This window comes from Mytilus edulis, chromosome 10, assembly GCF_963676685.1.
Source record: "Mytilus edulis chromosome 10, xbMytEdul2.2, whole genome shotgun sequence".
NCBI classification, from domain to species: Eukaryota; Metazoa; Mollusca; class Bivalvia; order Mytilida; family Mytilidae; genus Mytilus; species Mytilus edulis.
The window spans coordinates 79,925,273-79,946,354 of record NC_092353.1 but is presented as its reverse complement, the minus strand read 5'-3'; the positions used below and the strand labels follow the sequence as shown (position 1 = coordinate 79,946,354).

The window sequence follows — 21,082 nt, the reverse complement described above, 5'->3', positions numbered from 1 at the left end:
ATCTAAAGTATGTTAAAGCAAGTTACTGTGCATGTACACAATTTTACAGTCATCAGTTCTACAAATAATAAAACAGAGTTATTCCCCTTTGTCACCAAACATGATAGTAAAGGCTAAAAATGGTCTAAAATTGTAACCACCTTTAAAATTCCTTTAAGATCACATATGTAAGTAAAGAATGTAAAACAGGGTTCATATTTCCAACATATCAACATATTACATGTATTTATATCGTTGTTTCTTGGAAGAAGGCCTGCTGGCATTCCTCCATCCCTTTATTTTTCTGTTTCTCCTTTAACAAGGAACTAAACATAACTCATGATTTGGTTCTATCTTCATACATATCATGGAGGAGAACTTACAATAAATTCAGCATCTATACGGGAATACCACTTACAATACACCTTATCGCTATTTGTCCACCATTACTGGATATCACACAGGTTCCTGTAAAACAAAATATCTGACGCCACAATAAAAAATTGATTGTTGTATGCGTCAAAAGTTTTAGGGACCGGGTCAGTCTGGATTAGCCATAAGGTGTATAAATTCAGTATCTATAACAGAAAACCACTGAACTCTTTAACTTAACCTCAAATAAATAATTACGAAATAAATCTTCCAATAATTTATTTGATCAAGACAGTGTGATTTCAAATAACATCTTATTTAAGTCATGTAAGTGCTCTATTTATTATATAAAATGTACCATTTTGTATGAAAGAAAAATTCTATATACAAAATTTCATTAATAAAAGATTTTGCACACAAAAGTCACAGAAAATCAACCTGTACACATCACAAATAAATCAAAGATTTTTTTTCAAGATAATGATTTTAATTTTGTGTACATGTATTCAAAAACACAAAATGGCTCCCATCTTGCTTATTTCACATCAAATAATTTGTTTACATATAAATATATCACAGTTAATCATGTTCTGCACTACAATCTCTGTATCAAGATGGCTGAAGCTCCACCCCCTCCATTACAAATAGCTGCCATTCCAAATTTCCCTGGTAACAAGTTGTGTACCATGTGACCTGTGATACGTGCTCCTGACATTCTAAAAAAACATATAAATATATTTTCAATACTGATATATCAAAGCGTAGAGTAAAATAGTATGTATAAGTTTTAAGGAAATGTAAAAGGGGTATACATCAAATAGACAGCAACCGAATAACAGAAATTATATTCTTCAGAAAAAAAAACCCTGTAAATGCTCAAAACATGTTTAGTACTAAAAACCCAGAACATTTTTGTATAATATTTTCTTAAACAAAAATCTGTAAATATATACTTTAAAAGCAAAATGCTTGGATCTGTCCACTCTGCTTTTCTCCATTTTTATGGTGACGTTATATTGTAATAAAAAATCAGTTGTTGGGTTCTTTAAGTAATATGAAACCTGTAAACCTACCCAATAGGGTGACCTATACTGACAGCACCACCATGGATGTTAACTTTGTCCATATCTAACCCTAATTCTTTAACATTTGCAAGCACAACATTACTAAACGCTTCATTGATTTCCCACATGTCAATCTCATCTTTGGTCAAACCTGCTTGCTTTAATACCTACAAGAAGATTGACCTTATTCATTATACCTTATTTATTATTAATTTTTCGTAAGACTGATATAATGATTTTTAGAAATATTTTCTTACAATTTTGTAAAGATACTGATAATCCATGAAGTTTACTTCCAATTTATGCTATGCTTAAATGCATGTGAATTCATGGTTTCAGAATCTAATGCATTCTTGGCAACAATTTCAAACCTTTACAGCAAAACATTGTGATTAGTTACTTCAAAACTGCATAAACAATTGAAATTAAACAAATGATGTAACATTATTTTCATTTCTGGAATCCTTACTCTGAAATTTAACCATAATCCTAAAGATTCTGAAATTTCTTATTAAGGATATCTGCTCTCAAGTATTCACCTTTTCATTTGTATTAAGTAACCAATATACAAAATTGTAAATCAAGGGAGACAACTCTGTTTTCTGTAGAAACAGCATAAGCCCTTGCTATACATCAGGAAAATCTACAATTGTTAATCAAGGAAAGATAACTCTGTTTTCCTTAGAAATAAGCATAAACTCTATCTACAGTGGCGGATTCAAACCTTTTCCTAAGGGGGGGCCCGCTGACTGACGGGGGGGGGCTTGTCCAGTCATGCTTCAATGATTCCCAATATAATCAACCAAATTTTTCCCACAAAATGGGGGCCCCCCCCTGGATCCGCCTATGATCTACCTTAGTAACAAACTGGAACCAGATGCTCCGCAGGGCGTAGCTTTATACGACCGCAGAGGTTGAACCCTGAACGGTTGGGGCAAGTATGGACACAACATTCAAGCTGGATTCAGCTCTAAATTTGGATTGTGATTAAATAGTTGACACAGCATAGGTTTCTGACACAGAATGAATGTGTTCTAATGAACTTATAATTTTTGTTTTCTATGCAATTCACTATGCTGTTGAATATTAATCCTCTCAAAACAAGATATGTCCTCAGTACACGAATGCCCCACTCGCACTATCATTTTCCATGTTCAGTGGACCGTGAAATTGGGGTAAAAACTCTAATTTGGCATTAAAATTAGAAAGATCATATCATAGGCCACATGTGTACTAAGTTTGAAGTCGATTGGACTTAAACTTCATCAAAAACTACCTTGACCAAAAACTTTAACCTGAAGCGGGACAGACGGACGGACGAACGGACGGACGAACGAACGGACAGACGGACGGACGCACAGACCAGAAAACATAATGCCCCTCTACTATCGTAGGTGGGGCATAAAAATGTTTGAAGAAATTTTCTTTTTTATTTATGAAATTTCAAATGAGAAAAATTGAACCCAACTTTTTTAATCACATCCCCCTTTCCCTTATTCCAAAACTAATCTCAATTAAAATTTCTAATGGAGTTTGCAACAATAACTACTCATTTAAATACATCATAAAATATTAAGATGTAAAAAAAACTGCTTGTTATCACTGAATGTTATTTATTATAATTTATCAGTTGGTAGTAAAAAGTGAATATACATTGTATATTGTATATAACAAAGATTTAAGTTGATTCTGGACAAAGAAAGATAACTCCAATTAAAAAAAAATCTTGCTATTGCACAATATTTTGCAATTAGATATTTCTTGCTTACTATTCTGGACAAAGAAAGATAACTCTAATTAAAAAAAAATTTGCTATTTCACAATATTGTGCAATTAGATATTTCTTGCCATTGTGCAATACTGTGCAATTGAAAAGACTTGCTATTGCACAATACTTAATATAATAATTTTAGATCCTGATTTGGACCAACTTGAAAACTGGGCCCATAATAAAAAATCTAAGTACATTTTTGGATTCAGCATATCAAAGAACCCCAAGATTTCAATTTTTGTTGAAATCAGACTAAGTTTAATTTTGGACCCTTTGGACTTTAGTGTAGACCAATTTGAAAACAGGACCAAAAATGAAGAATCTACATACACAGTTAGATTTGGTATATCAAAGAACCCCATTTATTCAATTTTTGATGAAATCAAACAAAGTTTAATTTTGGACCCCGATTTGGACCAACTTGAAAACTGGGCCAATAATCAAGAATCTAAGTACATTTTTAGATTCAGCATATCAAAGAACCTAACTGATTCATTTTTTGTCAAAATCAAACTAAGTTTAATTTTGGACCCTTTGGACCTTAATGTAGACCAATTTGAAAACGGGACCAAAAGTTAAGAATCTACATACACAGTCATGACAGTTAGATTCGGCATATCAAAGAACCCCAATTATTCAATTTTGATGAAATCAAACAAAGTTTAATTTTGGACCCTTTGGGCCCCTTATTCTGTTGGGACCAAAACTCCCAAAATCAATACCAACCTTCCTTTTATGGTCATAAACCTTGTGTTTAAATTTCATAGATTTCTATTTACTTATACTAACGTTATGGTGCGAAAACCAAGAAAAATGCTTATTTGGGTCCCTTTTTGGCCCCTAATTCCTAAACTGTTGGGACCTTAACTCCCAAAATCAATACCAACCTTCCTTTTGTAGTCATTAACATTGTGTTTAAATTTCATTGATTTCTATTTACTTAAACTAAAGTTATTGTGCGAAAACCAAGAATAATGCTTATTTGGGCCCTTTTTTGGCCCCTAATTCCTAAACTGTTGAAACCTAAACTCCCAAAATCAATCCCAACCGTTCTTTTGTGGTCATAAACCTTGTGTCAAAATTTCATAGATTTCTATTAACTTAAACTAAAGTTATAGTGCGAAAACCAAGAAAATGCTTATTTGGGCCCTTTTTGGCCCCTAATTCCTAAAATGTTGGGACCAAAACTCCCAAAATCAATCCCAACCTTCCTTTTGTGGTCATAAACCTTGTGTTAAAATTTCATAAATTTCCATTCACTTTTACTAAAGTTAGAGTGAGAAAACTAAAAGTATTCGGACGCCGGACGCCGGACGACGACGACGACGACGACGCCGACGCCAACGTGATAGCAATATACGACGAAAATTTTTTCAAATTTTGCGGTCGTATAAAAACACATGAAAAAGTCTCAATTATAAATCATTAAGGAATAACAGTTATATTTTTTCTGTCTATGAAGAAATAACATAAAAAATGTGGTGCACACTGAATAACGCACGTAGCTGGTTATTTTAAAGCGTGCACTACATTTTTTTTATATTATTTCGAATAAACAGAAAAATATTAGTAATTTCTTATAATTTAATTCTAAAATTCCATTTTAAACCAGAGTAAACCATGAAAAAAGTTGATGATGTCACAGTTACATGACAAAATTATGTCTATGAGCTGATAAACAAAACTATGTCAGCCAATCAGAAGACGTGTTACATCCAATATTAAATTATTAGGAGATAACTCTGTTTACCTTAGGAACAGCATAAGCAGGTGCTGTGGGGAAATCTATAGGTGCAATAGCTGCATCAGCAAAAGCTGGAAAAAAAAGAAATCACGATCATTGTAGCATTCATAGTGGTTTAATTTTCCCATAAAGCCAATGCATTACATCGGTACAGAGATAACATATACAAACAATAAATATTTACAATATGTACAAAACATGTGTGGGAGGTTACATAAGTTACAAGCCAAGTTTCATTGTAGCATTCATATATATATTTTACTATGCTTTTCCACAAATTTATTGAAGACGTAAAAAAAGACTTTAACTAATTTATCCAGTGAAACCTGTCATTACATAACATTTATAACATAGATTTTGACCCTTACATGAGGCTTATCAACAAGTGAGAAAGTTTGATTGAACAATCAACATATGATAGGATATTAATTGCTTGATATGGCTTATGTCACATGACATTGCTTATGTCACATGACATTAAAGGTGAATACAAGCATTCATAGAACAAGAATGTGTACATAGTACACTGATGCCCCAATCTCACTCTCATTTGCTATGTTTATTGGACAGTGAAATTAGTGTCAAAACTCTAATTTGGCATTAAAATTAGAACGATCATATCATAGGGAACATGTAATCTAAGCTTCAACTTCATCAAAAAGTACCTTGACCAAAAACTTTAACATGAAGTGGGACAGAGGGATGTACAGACAAACCAGAAAACATAATGCCCATAAAAGGGACATTAAATTGGAAGGTTGTTGTCAAATCTGCAATTCAAAGGTTTTGATGCAGAAAAAAAGATATAATAAACTTTCAACTACGGTAATCAAAATAATGCATGCTTTTTCACACTCCAATACTGACAGTAAGAGGAACTTCTGAATGCTTAAACAGATCCAAATTGCTACTGAAACCATGAACAACCTAGACTCAAAAAGGGTGACTCTCAAAACAATTCATTGCCTCGTCAGTGTTAAGATAAACAAATACATAAACTGTTATCAGTACACAACCAAGTGTGGTAAAGACAGTCAAATCAGTTTGTACTTCTTCAGTGATTCAAGTTATTAAATGCCAATGTCAATGTTATATAAACAGTGCTTTAGCTAACATATTTTGACAGTGTTTGAAAAAATGGTTTGATGCATAACTATTGTTATTGTTTGTAAATTTTTCATCTTATAAATGTACACAATATATAAACCTCCTAATCTTTAGTCTGAACTCCTCGCCAAAATTTTGCAATCTTCTGATCTGCGTTTCACAGTCTATCAATTGTATGCCCAATGCAAATGTCCTCAAAGTGTTCATTTTATTATTTTCAACAGTTACATTGTGTTTCTTCAAACCAACCACTTATAATTCTTACCAATGATTTTTGCCAGTGGTGTCACATTCAACCTCTTTGCAGCACTAGCTGTCATCAACACCAGGGCGGCAGCACCATCATTCAGTGTACTAGCATTTGCAGCTGTTACAGTTCCTGAAATTAATGAAAAATCACAAGATCAGAGTCATCATTGGCAGGTGGCTATTCATTCTCCCACTTAAATTGCAGGAAATCATATTTTTTTTCTGAATAAGCATATATACCAAACAGTGTCCGTCTACTGAACAACAGAAATTAAAAATTGAATAACTTTTATTTACACTAAGACTTTCTTGGCTTTATTTCCTTGCGGTCTTAGGATGTTGCTGTCATTTAAAGAATAAGAGTAATGTTGATGAAGAGCTGCTGCTGTCAACTGGAAATTTAGTCACAAATGGAGTTTTTGTCCATCTGATGAGTTAAGCCTTTTTCAACTGATTTTTATAGTTCGTTCTTATGTTGTACTGTTATACCACTGTCCCAGGTTAGGGGAGGGTTGGGATCCCGCTAACATGTTTAACCCCGCTACATTATTTATGTATGTGCCTGTCCCAAGTCAGGAGCCTGTAATTCAGTGGTTGTCGTTTGTTTATGTGTTACATATTTGTTTTTCGTTACTTTTTTTACATAAATAAGGCCGTTAGTTTTCTGGTGACCTATAGTTGTTAGTTTCTGTGTCATTTTGGTCTCTTGTGGACAGTTGTCTCATTGGCAATCATACCACATCTTCTTTCTTATATTTTATTGGTGTCATGCAGTGAAGACAGTAATACAGATTTTTCGATTTTCAAAACAAATCAAATCAATTACATTATGTTATTTCGATCAAATGCAAAACAAAATGAAATGATATGTTACAGCTTGAAAAAAAGATCTCTTGGCTTTATTATACTGTTTGGTTTCTTGATCTCCAGCAATTTGTTTTAAAAAAAGGTGTCTTTTACATTTGTGATGATCAAACACTCTTCAGAAGGATTAAAATACAAACCATCTTTTTGAAATACTGTCCTGAGTGTTTTGAATTTATCAAAGTTGACTTTTTTGTACTCTTCATCTTCTGTGATAACAACAGGATCTCCTGGAATAAAAAAATGTTTATGATGTGTCTGAAAGATGTTATTGCTCTACTCATTCAAAATCTATAATGTTTACTTCAGATATATCATTTTAACTAGGCTGTTGGCGTTCTCCTGGCAAACAGGCTTCCTCTACAAATTAAAATTGACAGCCATGAATTAGCACAATAGTGTTGAAAGTGGTGTTAAACACAAATTACTTAATCAATTTCTAAATGACCTCTAGGAATGTGTTAACTCATTCTTTTTATTCATCTGCTCTAAATATATATGTTTATCTTTAAAGCCAGTATATATACATTATAACACGGCAAATGAACATTATAATAGTAGTTATCATAAGCTAATGTATCCAAGCTATGTAATTCTTGTTTCAATGTTGTTATTCCAATGAAGGCTGTAATGGCCTAAACGTATGGAAAATTGTGTTACAGTTTTTATTTTATATATTTACCAAAGTATTAATTCAATCATAAAATGAAGGTCAGGATGATCAAATTGTTCTTGACCAGTACTTTCCAATTTCATAGAAATACCATTAACAATCATGACTTCATAAGTGTTTTTAAATACTGGTGGTATAAAGCAGATATGAAAATTAAACGAAGGAATTTATGATTATATGAATTGCATGTCAAATTCAAATTTGAATTGTAGGTACTTTTTTTTATATTTTCAACATATATTTTTTCTTTAATTTAGTTATTTCATTATTTTTTTTCTTTTATTTCATACAATGTAGAGAGTCTTATAACAACAACACTTTAGGGACTGCTGCAGAAAATTTATTGATCGACATGTTTCGGTGCCTAGGGCACCGTCATCAGGATAAAAACAATACATAAAATCATGCTGAAGAACAAAATCGGGTTGTTAAAATTTAAACGTCACAATGTTACAATGGTAAGTAACGTTATTAATAGCAACTGAAAGTGAAAGTGAAAGTTCATTGTAAGTATCGTATGGAAGTAAACTATAAAAAGAAATTAAAATAAAATGTTTTTGTTGTGAAAATGTTTGTTAAAATTATTCTGCCAACATGTGTTTGTCCTCTTGCATCGTAGAAAGAATAATACAAGGCACCGAAACATGTCGATCAATAAACTTTCTGCAGCAGTCCCTAAAGTGTTGTTGTTATAAGACTCTCTACATTTTATGTTTTTTTATCATAACGACCCTGCATACCCGGCGAGGTATCCACTTTATGGACTCTACCGTACTACAGACTCACCAGGCGTTGGTTCACTTTCGTTTGTAATTGATTTTATTTCATACGTTTATTTTGGACATTTTTGTTTGTTTAATAATAGTACTACCATAACCATAAGGTAATAAATAATATCAAATGCCCCAAATGGTAAACCAGGGCCAAACGTACAACACCTGCATTGGTATGTAAGTCAAGGTTGTTAACATTCCTGCAGTAGTATTTTTGTCCGTTGTTCAGCAATGACACTAATGAATGTAAATGGAAATTTCTGTATTTACAGTACAGTGTAGTAATTCACTGACCTCTCTTTCTTGTTATTTCTACTGGTGTAATCTCTTTCCCAAACAAGCCACTAGCTGCTGCCTGCTGACTCAGCTTGTAACTCCTGATAGCATACTCATCCTGCTCTTCACGGGATATATTATATTTCTTTGCCGTATTCTCAGCACATACTCCCTACAAACATAAATAGTCTATAATAAGTCATTTTACTAACACTTTTCATAATTCTTTGAAAGGCTGTCATGGTACTTTTTTTTCTTAACAATCTAAATTTCATGGCCATGTTTTCTACCTAATACTAAATTCATGACATTGTTTTGTAAACATTCTATTGAAAGTTTGAAAAGAAAAAACAAAAAGAAAAGTATCATTTATACATTTACACTCAAGTAATTTGTATGCTATTTTTCTGTTTACTGTAGTTAACTCGATAGATTGATTGGGGTTTGCTATATCTCAGGGATAGCTAATTCATATATTTTTTTACAAAGGTAATTCTAAATATCAGACAAAGGTCCTTTCATAATCTAAAACATTATCAAAGTGCCATCTGAGTTGAACAATTATAAAATAATCAGAAATCTTGATGGCATGAAATTATGTCAAATTAAAGATTAACCTTAAACCATCAGAGAGAGGTTTTTGTAGTGAAGGAATGATGAAACAAAATCAACATAAGTAGTTACACGATTTTCACAATATTTAACAATATTTACCATATGGATGTGATCATAAGCATCTGTTAAACCATCAAAGACAATCCCATCCTGTAATGACAAAACATTAAATTATATATTGTAAATTCAGAAATTATTGCAAGGTTCTTATTAATGAGAAGAATGAGAATAATGCAGTTGGGTGAGTATTGCATTATAAAATTTTCCTGAAATAGCAAAAATTAATCTCCAATTTGTTATTCTATATTTTAAAGTAATTAATTGATCATTGACAAGCATGCCACATCTAGTTATTTCTACAATGACAGAACAATATTTAACAACAGACATATGGGTAACTTTAACCTGTTGTTTCTAGATACAGGGTTTACCGCAGGCTATTTAAGGGTGGTGCTTCAACAGCATTTTTTTATGAGCAGTAAACTAAACTTTTTTTTATAGATAAAATGAATTAAGTTTGGTTTCTTACCCCTCTATAAGCTCATTTAAAAACCATTGTCTTATATGACCTCAACATATATTCATTCAATTGACTTTTGGTGTTTTAACGCTTTTTTTTAGCACTGCTTTTGATCTCTTTTGTGGCGTCCAGTTTTTATTGGTGGAGGAAGCCGGAGTGCCAGGAGAAAACCACAACCTTCGATAGGAAAATTGACAATTCTAGTCAATCAAGTATGGAGTTGTGTGCACCTGCACGAGCGGGATTTGAACTCACAACCTCAGTGTTGACTGCTTGTGATTACAGTAATAACTACTTAGACCACTCGGCCACCAAGACCCATTTCATTTCTAATAGAATTGATAAAGGTGTTATAAACTGGTTAACGTTTTTGGTATTGATATAAATTCCTTCCATTTAATTGGTTAACCATCGTCAACACTAGCATTAAGTATATAATCAGGACTAAATGGAAACAGAACACAAAATAGCAGTGATATAACCAGTATTTTTCGGTAAAAGATATGAGGATTTTCTAGCTAAATGATTTTAGATCTATATAAGGGCTATAAGTCCCAGTCAATTTCCTGAATTAACAATGAAGACTTTGTGAATACAAAGCAATAACAGTGTAATGTAAGTGATTTCATTTCATTTCATGGGTATCAATTTTTCGTGGACTGGAGAAAAAATGTTTTTTTCTTTGTTATTTGATTTCCTTGTTTAGTGAATATCCCAATAGAAGACAAACAAAATTTATATTTTGTAGAACAATTAAATTTGTGGTTGACCTTTATCAACCAATTCCATGAAAATTGGTATTCCACAAATAATAGTGAATCCAAAGTAACCAATCTTGTGACATACCTTGAGTTCTACTTTACCGTAAGGTGTTTGTCCCCTGGACATGTAGTACGGGACATTTGACATACTTTCCATCCCTCCTGCTATCATAACTTCCTAAAATCATTAGAAGAAACAAGGTAACATTAACACATTTATCCTGATATTTTACTTTACAAAAGGTTGTTGGCTATTCATCATTTTCATCTAGTATACAAAATTGTCAACTCCAATGATATTCTATTTTTAGTGAACTGCAATATTTAAATTACTGTTACATTTTTACACAGGTCAATGAGGTTCATATTTAAGCAATGCTGAATTTTATTTAAGAATTAAAGACAAAGATAAAGAATTAGATAACTGAACACTTGGGGGATGGATATGTTGCAGACCATATGAGTATTAGGACCGTACGTGTACGGTCCGGACCATATACATATACTCGTACGGTACAGCTGACCATACATGTTTTGGGATCATATGGGTTAAATTTAAACAAACATTTATCAAAATCTATATTTCTAGTTATACAAATTGTTATTATTACAGTTAGATGGATAAAGTGAATAAGCGAACAATTGAACTTAAATATTTGTTTATTTTAACATGTTTTGTTCATGCATGTTCCTTTGTACATGCATTTTTTTGTAAAGTTCCTAAATATTCTAAAACTATTGTCCTCCCACTCTATGTTTACTTCCGATAACTTCAATTTCAATGAGCATACTGGTCTGCAATTAATGAATTACTGACATGCTAAATACGGGAGATTAACAGATTAAATAAGCGTGATTTTTTTTAAATAGAACTTTATCATATTAAAAGTTTTTATTGCAATTAAGAATTGAATGCTCTTTTTTGTAACTTTATTGGGGTGTAAAAGCGTTGACCGAAGTACATTTTGTATGAAGCGCGGAAGCGCTTCATACTAAAAATGTGCGCACGGTCAACGCTTTTACAACCCTATAAAGTTACAAAAAAAAAGCATTCAATACTTATAATTACATTTTTACCTATAGGATCCTGAAAACACGCCTTTTATCAAGTTTTTATTTCATTTACCTGTGCACTTTATTGTGGGACCTCGTGTCATCATGAATAAAAAGTTTTATTGGGTGATACAACTGCTTAAGGAATAACACGTGATGTACAGTTAGCCAATCAGAATAACGTATTATAGTGAAACATACATTTAATGTAATTATTTACTATTGAACTTTTTATATTAATTTGAGATATAAGTTTTGTTGATCCGTTATATACATTTGTATCTAATAAACTTGACCAACTTCTTAATATTAGTCAGACTGTACACGTATTTTGAAAAAGTACGCATACGCTCCAGACCGTACGTGTACGGTCCAAATACTCATACAGGTTGGAACAGATATATACCCAGCCACATTCTGTCATAGTTTTTGTTTAATGTTTTTCTTTGTATCGATCTGAAGAGTTAAGCCTTTTTCAACTGACTTTTGTAGTTTGTTTTTATGTTGTGCTGTTACACCACAGTCCCAGGTTAGGAGAGGGTTGAACACTCACAAACATGTTTAACCCCGCCCCACATTCTTTATGTGCCTGTCCCAAGACATGGATCATGTCTTTCATATTCATTTTTTGTAATTTTTTTTGTTAAAAATTAGACCGTTAGTTTTCTCAATTGAATTGCATCAAAACTATACCCCCTAAACCTCTATACCTGGTGTCCACACATTAGTGATTGTGCTGCAATCATTATAGACTTCATCCCAGAGGCACAAACTTTATTTACAGTCGTTGTTGGTGTGGTGATGGGCAAACCTACAATAAAACAAGACCTTTATTTGTATTAAATTGATGACATAATTGTTGGTAGTTTTCGGTAGTTGCAGTAGTTTTTCACTGCTGTCAAATATTTTAGATAATTCTGTTATCTTGTTTGTATTCTATTAAAGAACTTTTAATTTTTATACACTCTTCTGATGCCTTCTTTTACTTGAGTGGTCCTAAACCTTATAGAATTAAAGAACCTTAGTGAGCACGCTCACATACCCCACGTCCCCACATTGTCATTGGAGAAATTAAATAAGTATAAGAAAAAAAAATTGTATAAGAAAAAATACTGAATAATAATTTCCTGTCAATATACACATCTACATAGTATGTCCTTATTATCTACAAAATTTCATGAAATTCTGTTGTGTGATTTCAGAGGAGTTGAGATGACAAACTGTTGCAGAAGTACATTGAAGCAAATAAGTTCAAAGGGGCATAACTCCTAGAAAAAAAATATTGTAATTTCCTGTTGATATGCACATCTACGTAGTATGTCCTTATTATCTACAAAGTTTCATGAAATTCTGATGTGTAATTTCAGAGGAGTTGCGATGACAAACTGTTGCAGTAGTACATTAAAGTAACTAAGTTCAAAGGGGCGTAACTCCTAGAAAAAAAATTGAATCGCAATTTCCCGTCGATATAGTATGTCCTTATTATCTGAAAAGGTTTCGTGAAATTCTGTTGTGTGGTTTGAGAGGAGTTGCGATGACAAGAAACAGGACTGACGGACGGACTGACGGACGGACGGGTCAAAAACATACCCTTCGCAACTTTGTTGCGTGGGGTATAAATATACTAAACTAAACATAACCCAAAACCTAAACCTTCAGAGTTTTTCCAAATCTTTTTAGATCTGGTAGAACCTGAAGAAAAACTGCTGGTCCTCACTACTTTTTTTATTACAAAATACACAAAATTGTGTCTGTCCTTTGAAAATGACTCAAATCCCTCGGACCACCACCTTTTGAGAACTCTGAGTTACCTTACACTAGCCCTAACCCTTAAACCAAAACTTACTAAAATAACTCTAACCATAAATAAACTCTAACCCTGAAGAATATAGACTCATAAGTTAAAAAAAGGCCCAAAATGCAAATATTCGTTTTGTTTATTATTCAAGGTTCTTTCTAATGCATGTATTGATCAGCGTAATCAAGATGAAACAAACTATAACCTGCAGACACACAATTTCATTTTAACGTGTAGACTAGATATGTCAGTACATGATCCTAAAGTTATCCAAGATAGAAAGTATGTGATCACCTGTCCATAAAGTCTCCTACTATCACATATTCATATCATTACCTGCCCCTAAGGTTGCCTACCTACATGGAGCTGGACCTTCTGATAATGTACAGACATTGCCCAGATATTAATATGATTACCTGCTCCTAAGTTGCCTGCCTACATGGAAATTGACCTTCTGATGCTGTTCATACATTGCCCAGATATTAATATCATTACCTGCCCCTAAGGTTGCCTGCCTACATGGAGCTGGACCTTCTGATAATGTACAGACATTGCCCAGATATTAATATTATTACCTGCTCCTAAGTTGCCTGCCTACATGGAAATTGACTTTCTGATGCTGTTCATACATTGCCCAGATATTAATATCATTACCTGCCCCTAAGGTTGCCTGCCTACATAGAGCTTGACCTATTGATGCTGTACAGACATTGCCCAGATATCAATATCATTACCTGCCCCTAGGGTTGCCTGCCTACATGGAACTTGACCTTCTGATGCTGTACAGACATTGCCCATATATCAATATCATTACCTGCCCCTAGGGTTGCCTGCCTACATGGAGCTTGACCTTCTGATGCTGTACAGACATTGCCCAGATATCAATATCATTACCTGCCCCTAGGGTTGCCTGCCTACATGGAGCTTGACCTTCTGTTGCTGTACAGACATTGCCCAGATATCAATATCATTACCTGCCTCTAGGGTTGCCTGCCTACATGGAGCTTGACCTTCTGATGCTGTACAGAGATTGCCCAGATATCAATATCATTACCTGCCCCTAGGGTTGCCTGCCTACATGGAGCTTGACCTTCTGATGCTGTACAGACATTGCCCAGATATCAATATCATTACCTGCCCCTAGGGTTGCCTGCCTACATGGAGCTTGACCTTCTGATGCTGTACAGACATTGCCCATATAAACTTCATTAACATCTTCTGGTTTAATTCCTGAAAATATATAATTTCTTGTTTCAGCTTTCAACAACACTTTATCTGTTTATTCCAGGAGGAATCAGAACCATTTAATCAGTTACAATAATCATCGTTATCAAGTATATTGATGTGGAGGGAGAGGGGGGGGAGGGGGGTCCTGATCCCAAAATCCCAAGCTTAAAACACAAAATCCTAAGGTCCCAAATTAAAATAAATCTAAATCCTGACATCCAGAAATTTGAAAAAAAAAATCCCGGATCCCGAAAGGGTCAATCCTCAAAATCCGGAGCTTAAAAACACCTGATCCTGGAGTCCCTATAAAGGTCCTATACCCCCTCATTGATTGATTGTAATTTCAAACTTGTCTGACATCTAGAATTCTAGACATCTAATTATATAATTTGCTAAATATCTTAGAACCGACAAATTTTTATCAGTAAATAACTAAAACAACTTTGCCTCTTGTTAATCTTTTTCAAAAATATCTCTCTACAATCATTCATACATGTATGTATGCAGGACAACTAATAGTAATATGTTGTTCATCTTCAACCAAATCGTATATTTACAATGCATCTGATCTCATTCTATATGAAATTTGTCTGAAACCATGGTTAACCGCCATTAATTTGTACTATTATCTAAATGTGGAATATATATATATCACAATGGATTCATACCTGCTCTATTTATAGATTCTTTGATAGCAATAGATCCCAGACGAGTGGCAGGTACTTCTGCTAAAGAACTGAGAAAAGATCCAATAGGTGTTCGTACTGCACTGGCTATCACCACTTCCTGAGATAAGAAAAATAAAGTTTCAAAACAAATTACAAACCTATCTGTTAAATATACCTTCTGCCACAAAATTCTCCATATTATTATTCATTTTTAAGGCAATTTCTAAAATTGTTGAGCAGGCTCTTCAAGAACATTAATTTTTACAATAATATTTGAAAACTCATTATTTTGGTTGGCTTTTGTTTAAAAACTAATGTAGAAATGCAATATGAAAAGATTTATGTTTTATGTTTAAGAAATAAATAATATTTGTGCTTTTTATAGATAATAGGGTAAAACATTTACACTAAAACAGTAATTGAGAATTAGGAATAATAGAGCATGTAGAGTAACATTATGAGGACAGTTACCATGTTACCATAAACATCTGCATACTTTACCTTGCCATTATTTGAGAGGGTCTCAAAATACACATCTGGGTACAGACATCTTGCTGGGGTTTAATCCCCTATATTTATATATTGATTCTTGTGAAAATTTCTACCCTTACTAAATATTTCAGAGAAAAGTCCTAACCCATTCATTTGTATAATCGGTAAACATGGTAAAGTGACATCTTAATTAGATGTTAAACACATGGGATCAAATTATAATAATTAAATAAAGATCAGAACATGATTTTTACAAGAAAATGAACATTTTTGATACATTGATATATAAACTTCTACCCATTGGTTAAATAATCTCCAATTGAACCTCATTGATATATTTGACAGTCCGAAAAAAAAAATATGACAAACTTACATTTAATTCCTGTTTTGAACTGTAATTCCTTACACATTTGACCACCTTCTGCAAAATAAAAAAAATATTGAAGTAACAACAAGTTTTAAATAAAGACTTCCTCAATAAAGCATACAGTTTTATGAGTTTCACCTGCAGGTATTTTTTTTAATAAAAACAACCTCCATGACCTCCAAAATTGCATACACACATCTCTACATTAATGTCCCCTAACAACTACCCAATCAGAACTACAATATTGTATTACTAGGTGTAAGCAACATTACAAGTTTTACCTTTGATTTTGGCTGTAAATTTTTGAACTTCAGTTATAATTTGCCTGTAAGAATGCTTTCCCACATAATCCTGAGATCTAAAGTAAATGGAGGTGTACAATTTGTTGTTGCTTCATAATTTGTCAGGGTTACTATATGGATTCATTTGTTTTCGTTGTTTGAACGAAAGTTGTATTTTAAGAATACCTAATTCCCTTGCTTTGCCAAATTTTGCATAAAAGTCCAAAGAAATGTATATATAGTTGAACATTTAACTTAACCATGAACCTGAATTAAAATTATTCCTCACCCTCATTTTAGGTGGAGTTGATGAGGGGTAAACTCAGGTTAATTAATGATCTCGGTCTCACATATTGAATTATGTCATATTTTGACATGTGACGTCACAGACATCCAGCTACCATAATTTCTAGCACCCGAAATATAACCATATTAAAACAGCGGCAGTAAGGGAATTAGTGTACTTAACTATGTTGAAAGATCTGCATAATGACAAATGATGAGAATTCAAATTCTTCATGCAGTCTAAGAATCCCTATAAGTTTTCTAATGCTTTTTGGGAGTAAAATGGATGCAATTTGAATAGAGTGATGATATTTGAAAACACAGAAAGTGGTTGATGTGGAATTCCTCTGAAGCTGTCGATTAGCAGTGTGGTAAAAGAGTTTGAAATAATGCTACTGTGATGAAAAATCAAAGAGCTGAATAGCTCTGAGGGGAAAGATGGCCCTTGTTTCTTTTTTTTTTTTTTTTTGGGGGGGGGGGGGGTATCTTTTGATAGTCTTCATATAAAGAATGAAAAAAAGAACAGCTAGAACATGTAGAAAGGTTGACAATATTGAAGTCAATTGTTGTTTATTCTAATTTCGTTTCCTTAGTTTAGGATTCAATTTTGACCAATGGAAGAGATCTGCATCTTCTAAATCTAAACATTTGATTAAAGTTGATAGCTAATTATGTAAAAATTCAACTGAATTCTGTCATTTAACAACAACTACAATGTTTTCTGAAATTTCAATTGTGTACCACAGAACTGCAGGCTAGGCCATTTTCCATTTTTTGAGACAGTACTCTAAGATTTTTAATTTTTTTCTTAAGAAAGTTAGGACTGAAAAATCCATTCAGTTTTAAATTTTCATTGATAAAGTTCCCAGTTACAACTCTCATCACAGGGAATCTGGGATACAGGTACTAATAAAAAACAATATAATTGATGTAAACTGTGTGAAGCTTGGGCTTAAAATAAAATATTATTTGTTTCCCCAAACCCGATCGACCCTGCAAAAACAGTGCTACTCATAAAATTTTATTGTCAAATTTAAGTTAAATATTATTTTATTCATTTCCTATTTTCAGGCTTGCAGGATCGTCCAATGTTGTTCAAGCTTTTTGGAAAAAATAAAATTATTTTCCTACCTTCCGACCCACACAAGGCTTGGCAGTGTCGGGATTGGGGAAACAAACAATATATTAATTTATGCCTTGTTTCCAGATCCTACATTTTGAAATATTTGTAAATTTCATGAATAAATTGGTTTTAACTATAAAACACCAAGGGCAGTAAGTAAGTATAAGTAATAAAATGCAACATTTAAAAAAAAATTTTTTTTTACCATTACAATGATTTATTTGTTGGTCATGTTGGTACACACAATTTAGTTTTAATGGAAGACTACTAATCATATACTAAATGTCACATTTTAAGTTTTATTTTAGTGGATAATTACTCATCAATTGAGGTGCTCCTGATTTGGAGGAAGATTCACATAACCGAATTTTACAGAAAAAATGAAAAAAATCGTTTCTCTCCCCAATCTCATGTACATTGTATCTCCACGAACTTTGTTTACTTTGAAAGTTGTTGACCTACAAATTAAAGTATTGCATGTTGATGTTTGAATCATCTACATCAAACATAATTATTACAATTTAACAAATACCAATTTATAATTAGTGCAAGAACTCTGAGAATGATTTAAATAACCAGTGAAGGATATCCCTGCTTCTGCATAGTGTGGCATTCCAACAATGACGTCATTATAAAATATAATGTAGGTTGGATATATTTAGAACATCTCGTCATACTGATTTTTCAGGATTGTAAAAGAAACATAAATAGTGTAAATGAGAGCTCAAAATATGATAATTTCGCTAGAAACAGAAGGGAAATGTGCAGAAAAGTGTTTAAAGTCAATAAAATTGAGAATGGAAATGGGGAATGTGCCAAAGAGACAACAACCCGACCATAGAAAAAAACAACAGCAGAAGGTCACCAACAGGTCTTCAATGTAGCGAGAAATTCCAGCACCCGGAGGCGTCCTTCAGCTGGTCCCTAAGCAAATATATATTAGTTCAGTGATAATGAACGCCATACTAATTTCCAAAATGTACACAAGAAACTAAAATTAAAATAATACAAGACTAACAAAGGTCAGAGGCTCCTGACTTGGGACAGGCGCAAAAATGCGGCGGGTTAAACATGTTTGTGAGATCTCAACCCTCCCCCTATACCTCTAGCCAATGTAGAAAAGTAATCTATTCATTTGTGTGTTTCCTTCTCATCAATCTCAGTAAGATGTTGGAGGGTTTTCTACACTATAAAAGCAAAATGAATGATGTGAGGGGATGTCACTCTGGTCAACCCCATTAGGGATTGACGGCTTGCAGCCGTCTTTCCCTAAAAATATACATGTACATGTTTAGTGGATAGATGCAGGTTACAGTTTTGGAACTTACATATCTATTTTTGTTAAGAGGGACAATCCCAAACTTGGTTAATTTTTAATTGAGTGTGAACTGTGTGGTAATTAATTTGGGTTAATTATCCTGGGTTTGACCTGGTACAGATTTGGTAGTGTGAATCCAAAAAAGATTTCATCTCTCTGATATATATACAATATACTAGTGTTGTCAACTGATAACCGTCGGAAGGACCAAATACCAAAAACACTAAACGGTTAACCGGCCTTTTTTTCAATTTGAATAGATTTTATATAAATGTGTAATGAAATCATTAAATAATTTGGTTCTATTTCAAAATTATCATCGTGGTAATTACATTGTAATTTGACAGATAAATAAGACAGTATATTGATTGCTATTGTCAACCCAAAAAAACATAAAATTAATTAGAACAAAAACAACTTAACTATCAGCTTGGAGCGAGATCTTAATTAAGTAAACATAATTAGTAAACATATTTTTTACAACACTTAATCATGTTAATGTTACAGTACTTTAAATCAGTAGTCCAAATAAATTTTACGATTTATTTCATTATTTCATTTTGATCTAATATTGCGTACACATTTTGTACCTACATCTGAATGCGCAACCTCCATTGTGCAATGCTTTGTCATAATATTAACAAAATACCAACCAAAAATTGTGACATGCAAATCAACGTGTGGTACTTAATGTATATAAAGTTGATGGTAGGAGTAACAGACTTAATTATTTCTAAACACTCAACATTATTTTCTGAGACATCTAGAGAAAATGAAAGATTCATCGTTTTCCGACATTTTCAATTCGATTAAATCAAGAAGGTTTTTTATTTTTAAATCTGAAGTTATTACAAACGCCATAATAGATACGGTGTATTGGATTATTAAAAGTCAAGGAATTCTCACAGACAAGCCTTATAATATGAAACTACCTATTCATCCTATTATAAATGCGTACATTTGTAGGGTACAACAAATAAGACCTTCAAACATCAACTTAAACTACCGGTTGATCGGTCGAACGATTATACGAGTAACTGGTTAGACGAAACTGTACGATTTGATAACACTATAATATACATTAAGATTATATATATCTAGTGGATGCCAGGTCTTAAAAAACTTTCCAAACTGCACAAGTCTGAACAGTCCACACAGAGACAGAGTAGTGAACTCTTGAGTTGAAAAATTATACGTCCATATTTGTCCCTTTGTCTTTGAAATGATGAACCTTACATTATATCTTGGAACAGTATTAAATCTAACCCAAATATATATGTTCCCGGCTATATGTATGATTATGATCATATAAGAGCTGCATGTGTGCAGGTTAGTCTCACCACAGAATAGCTGCCAAAGATTTTTGAGGTCATATTTTCTGGAGCATCACCAAAGACAGGAGAGAGACACGAGTAGATTTATGCTACTTGCAATTCTTCTTCTTCTTCTATCCTTCCAATTATGGAACACCTCCTCAACGGATATTATCCAGACGGGAGTTAATTCAAACTTTTATATAGTATGCACTAAAAGTTTTCCACAAATTACTCTAAAAAATTAGATTCACTGTACACGGATAAAATTTAAAAAGGAAAAAAGGTAAACATATCTAGGCCTATCAATATTTATTTCTATGTATCTTCTTCTTCTTCTGGAAGTCCACCCTATCTGCAGGGTCACCGCATTTAAAAATTTTGTTTAT

General features: G+C 32.9%; 1 protein-coding gene across 2 annotated transcripts; it reads right to left on the bottom strand.

Moving 5' to 3' along the window:
• Positions 1-937: 937 nt before the first annotated feature.
• On the bottom strand, positions 938-20,838 carry LOC139491963 (acetyl-CoA acetyltransferase A, mitochondrial-like). Of its 2 annotated transcripts, none has more exons than XM_071279953.1 (13): positions 20,721-20,838; positions 16,380-16,427; positions 15,515-15,632; positions 14,754-14,849; positions 12,532-12,632; positions 10,854-10,946; positions 9,587-9,637; positions 8,891-9,044; positions 7,291-7,380; positions 6,303-6,416; positions 4,937-5,001; positions 1,425-1,582; positions 938-1,067 (listed from the first exon to the last, which is right to left on the bottom strand). In XM_071279953.1, exons 1-13 carry the CDS (start codon positions 20,751-20,753, stop codon positions 947-949), a joined length of 1,242 nt encoding a protein of 413 aa, XP_071136054.1. In that variant the 5' UTR covers positions 20,754-20,838; the 3' UTR covers positions 938-946. The 2 variants fall into 2 exon arrangements, with proteins under 2 accessions (XP_071136054.1, XP_071136053.1); XM_071279952.1 differs by having other exon boundaries at positions 20,647-20,780.
• Between the last annotated feature and the right edge of the window lie 244 nt (positions 20,839-21,082).

Coding starts and splice junctions, on each gene's coding strand:
- LOC139491963 (XM_071279952.1), bottom strand. CDS start 20,688: ATGATCATAATCATACATATAGCCGGGAACATATATATTTGG. Junction 16,428..20,646: donor CCGGGAACATATATATTTGG/GTTAGATTTAAT, acceptor TTTATTTTGCAG/AAGGTGGTCAAATGTGTAAG. Junction 6,417..7,290: donor GACAGTATTTCAAAAAGATG/GTTTGTATTTTA, acceptor CATTAATTTCAG/GAACTGTAACAGCTGCAAAT.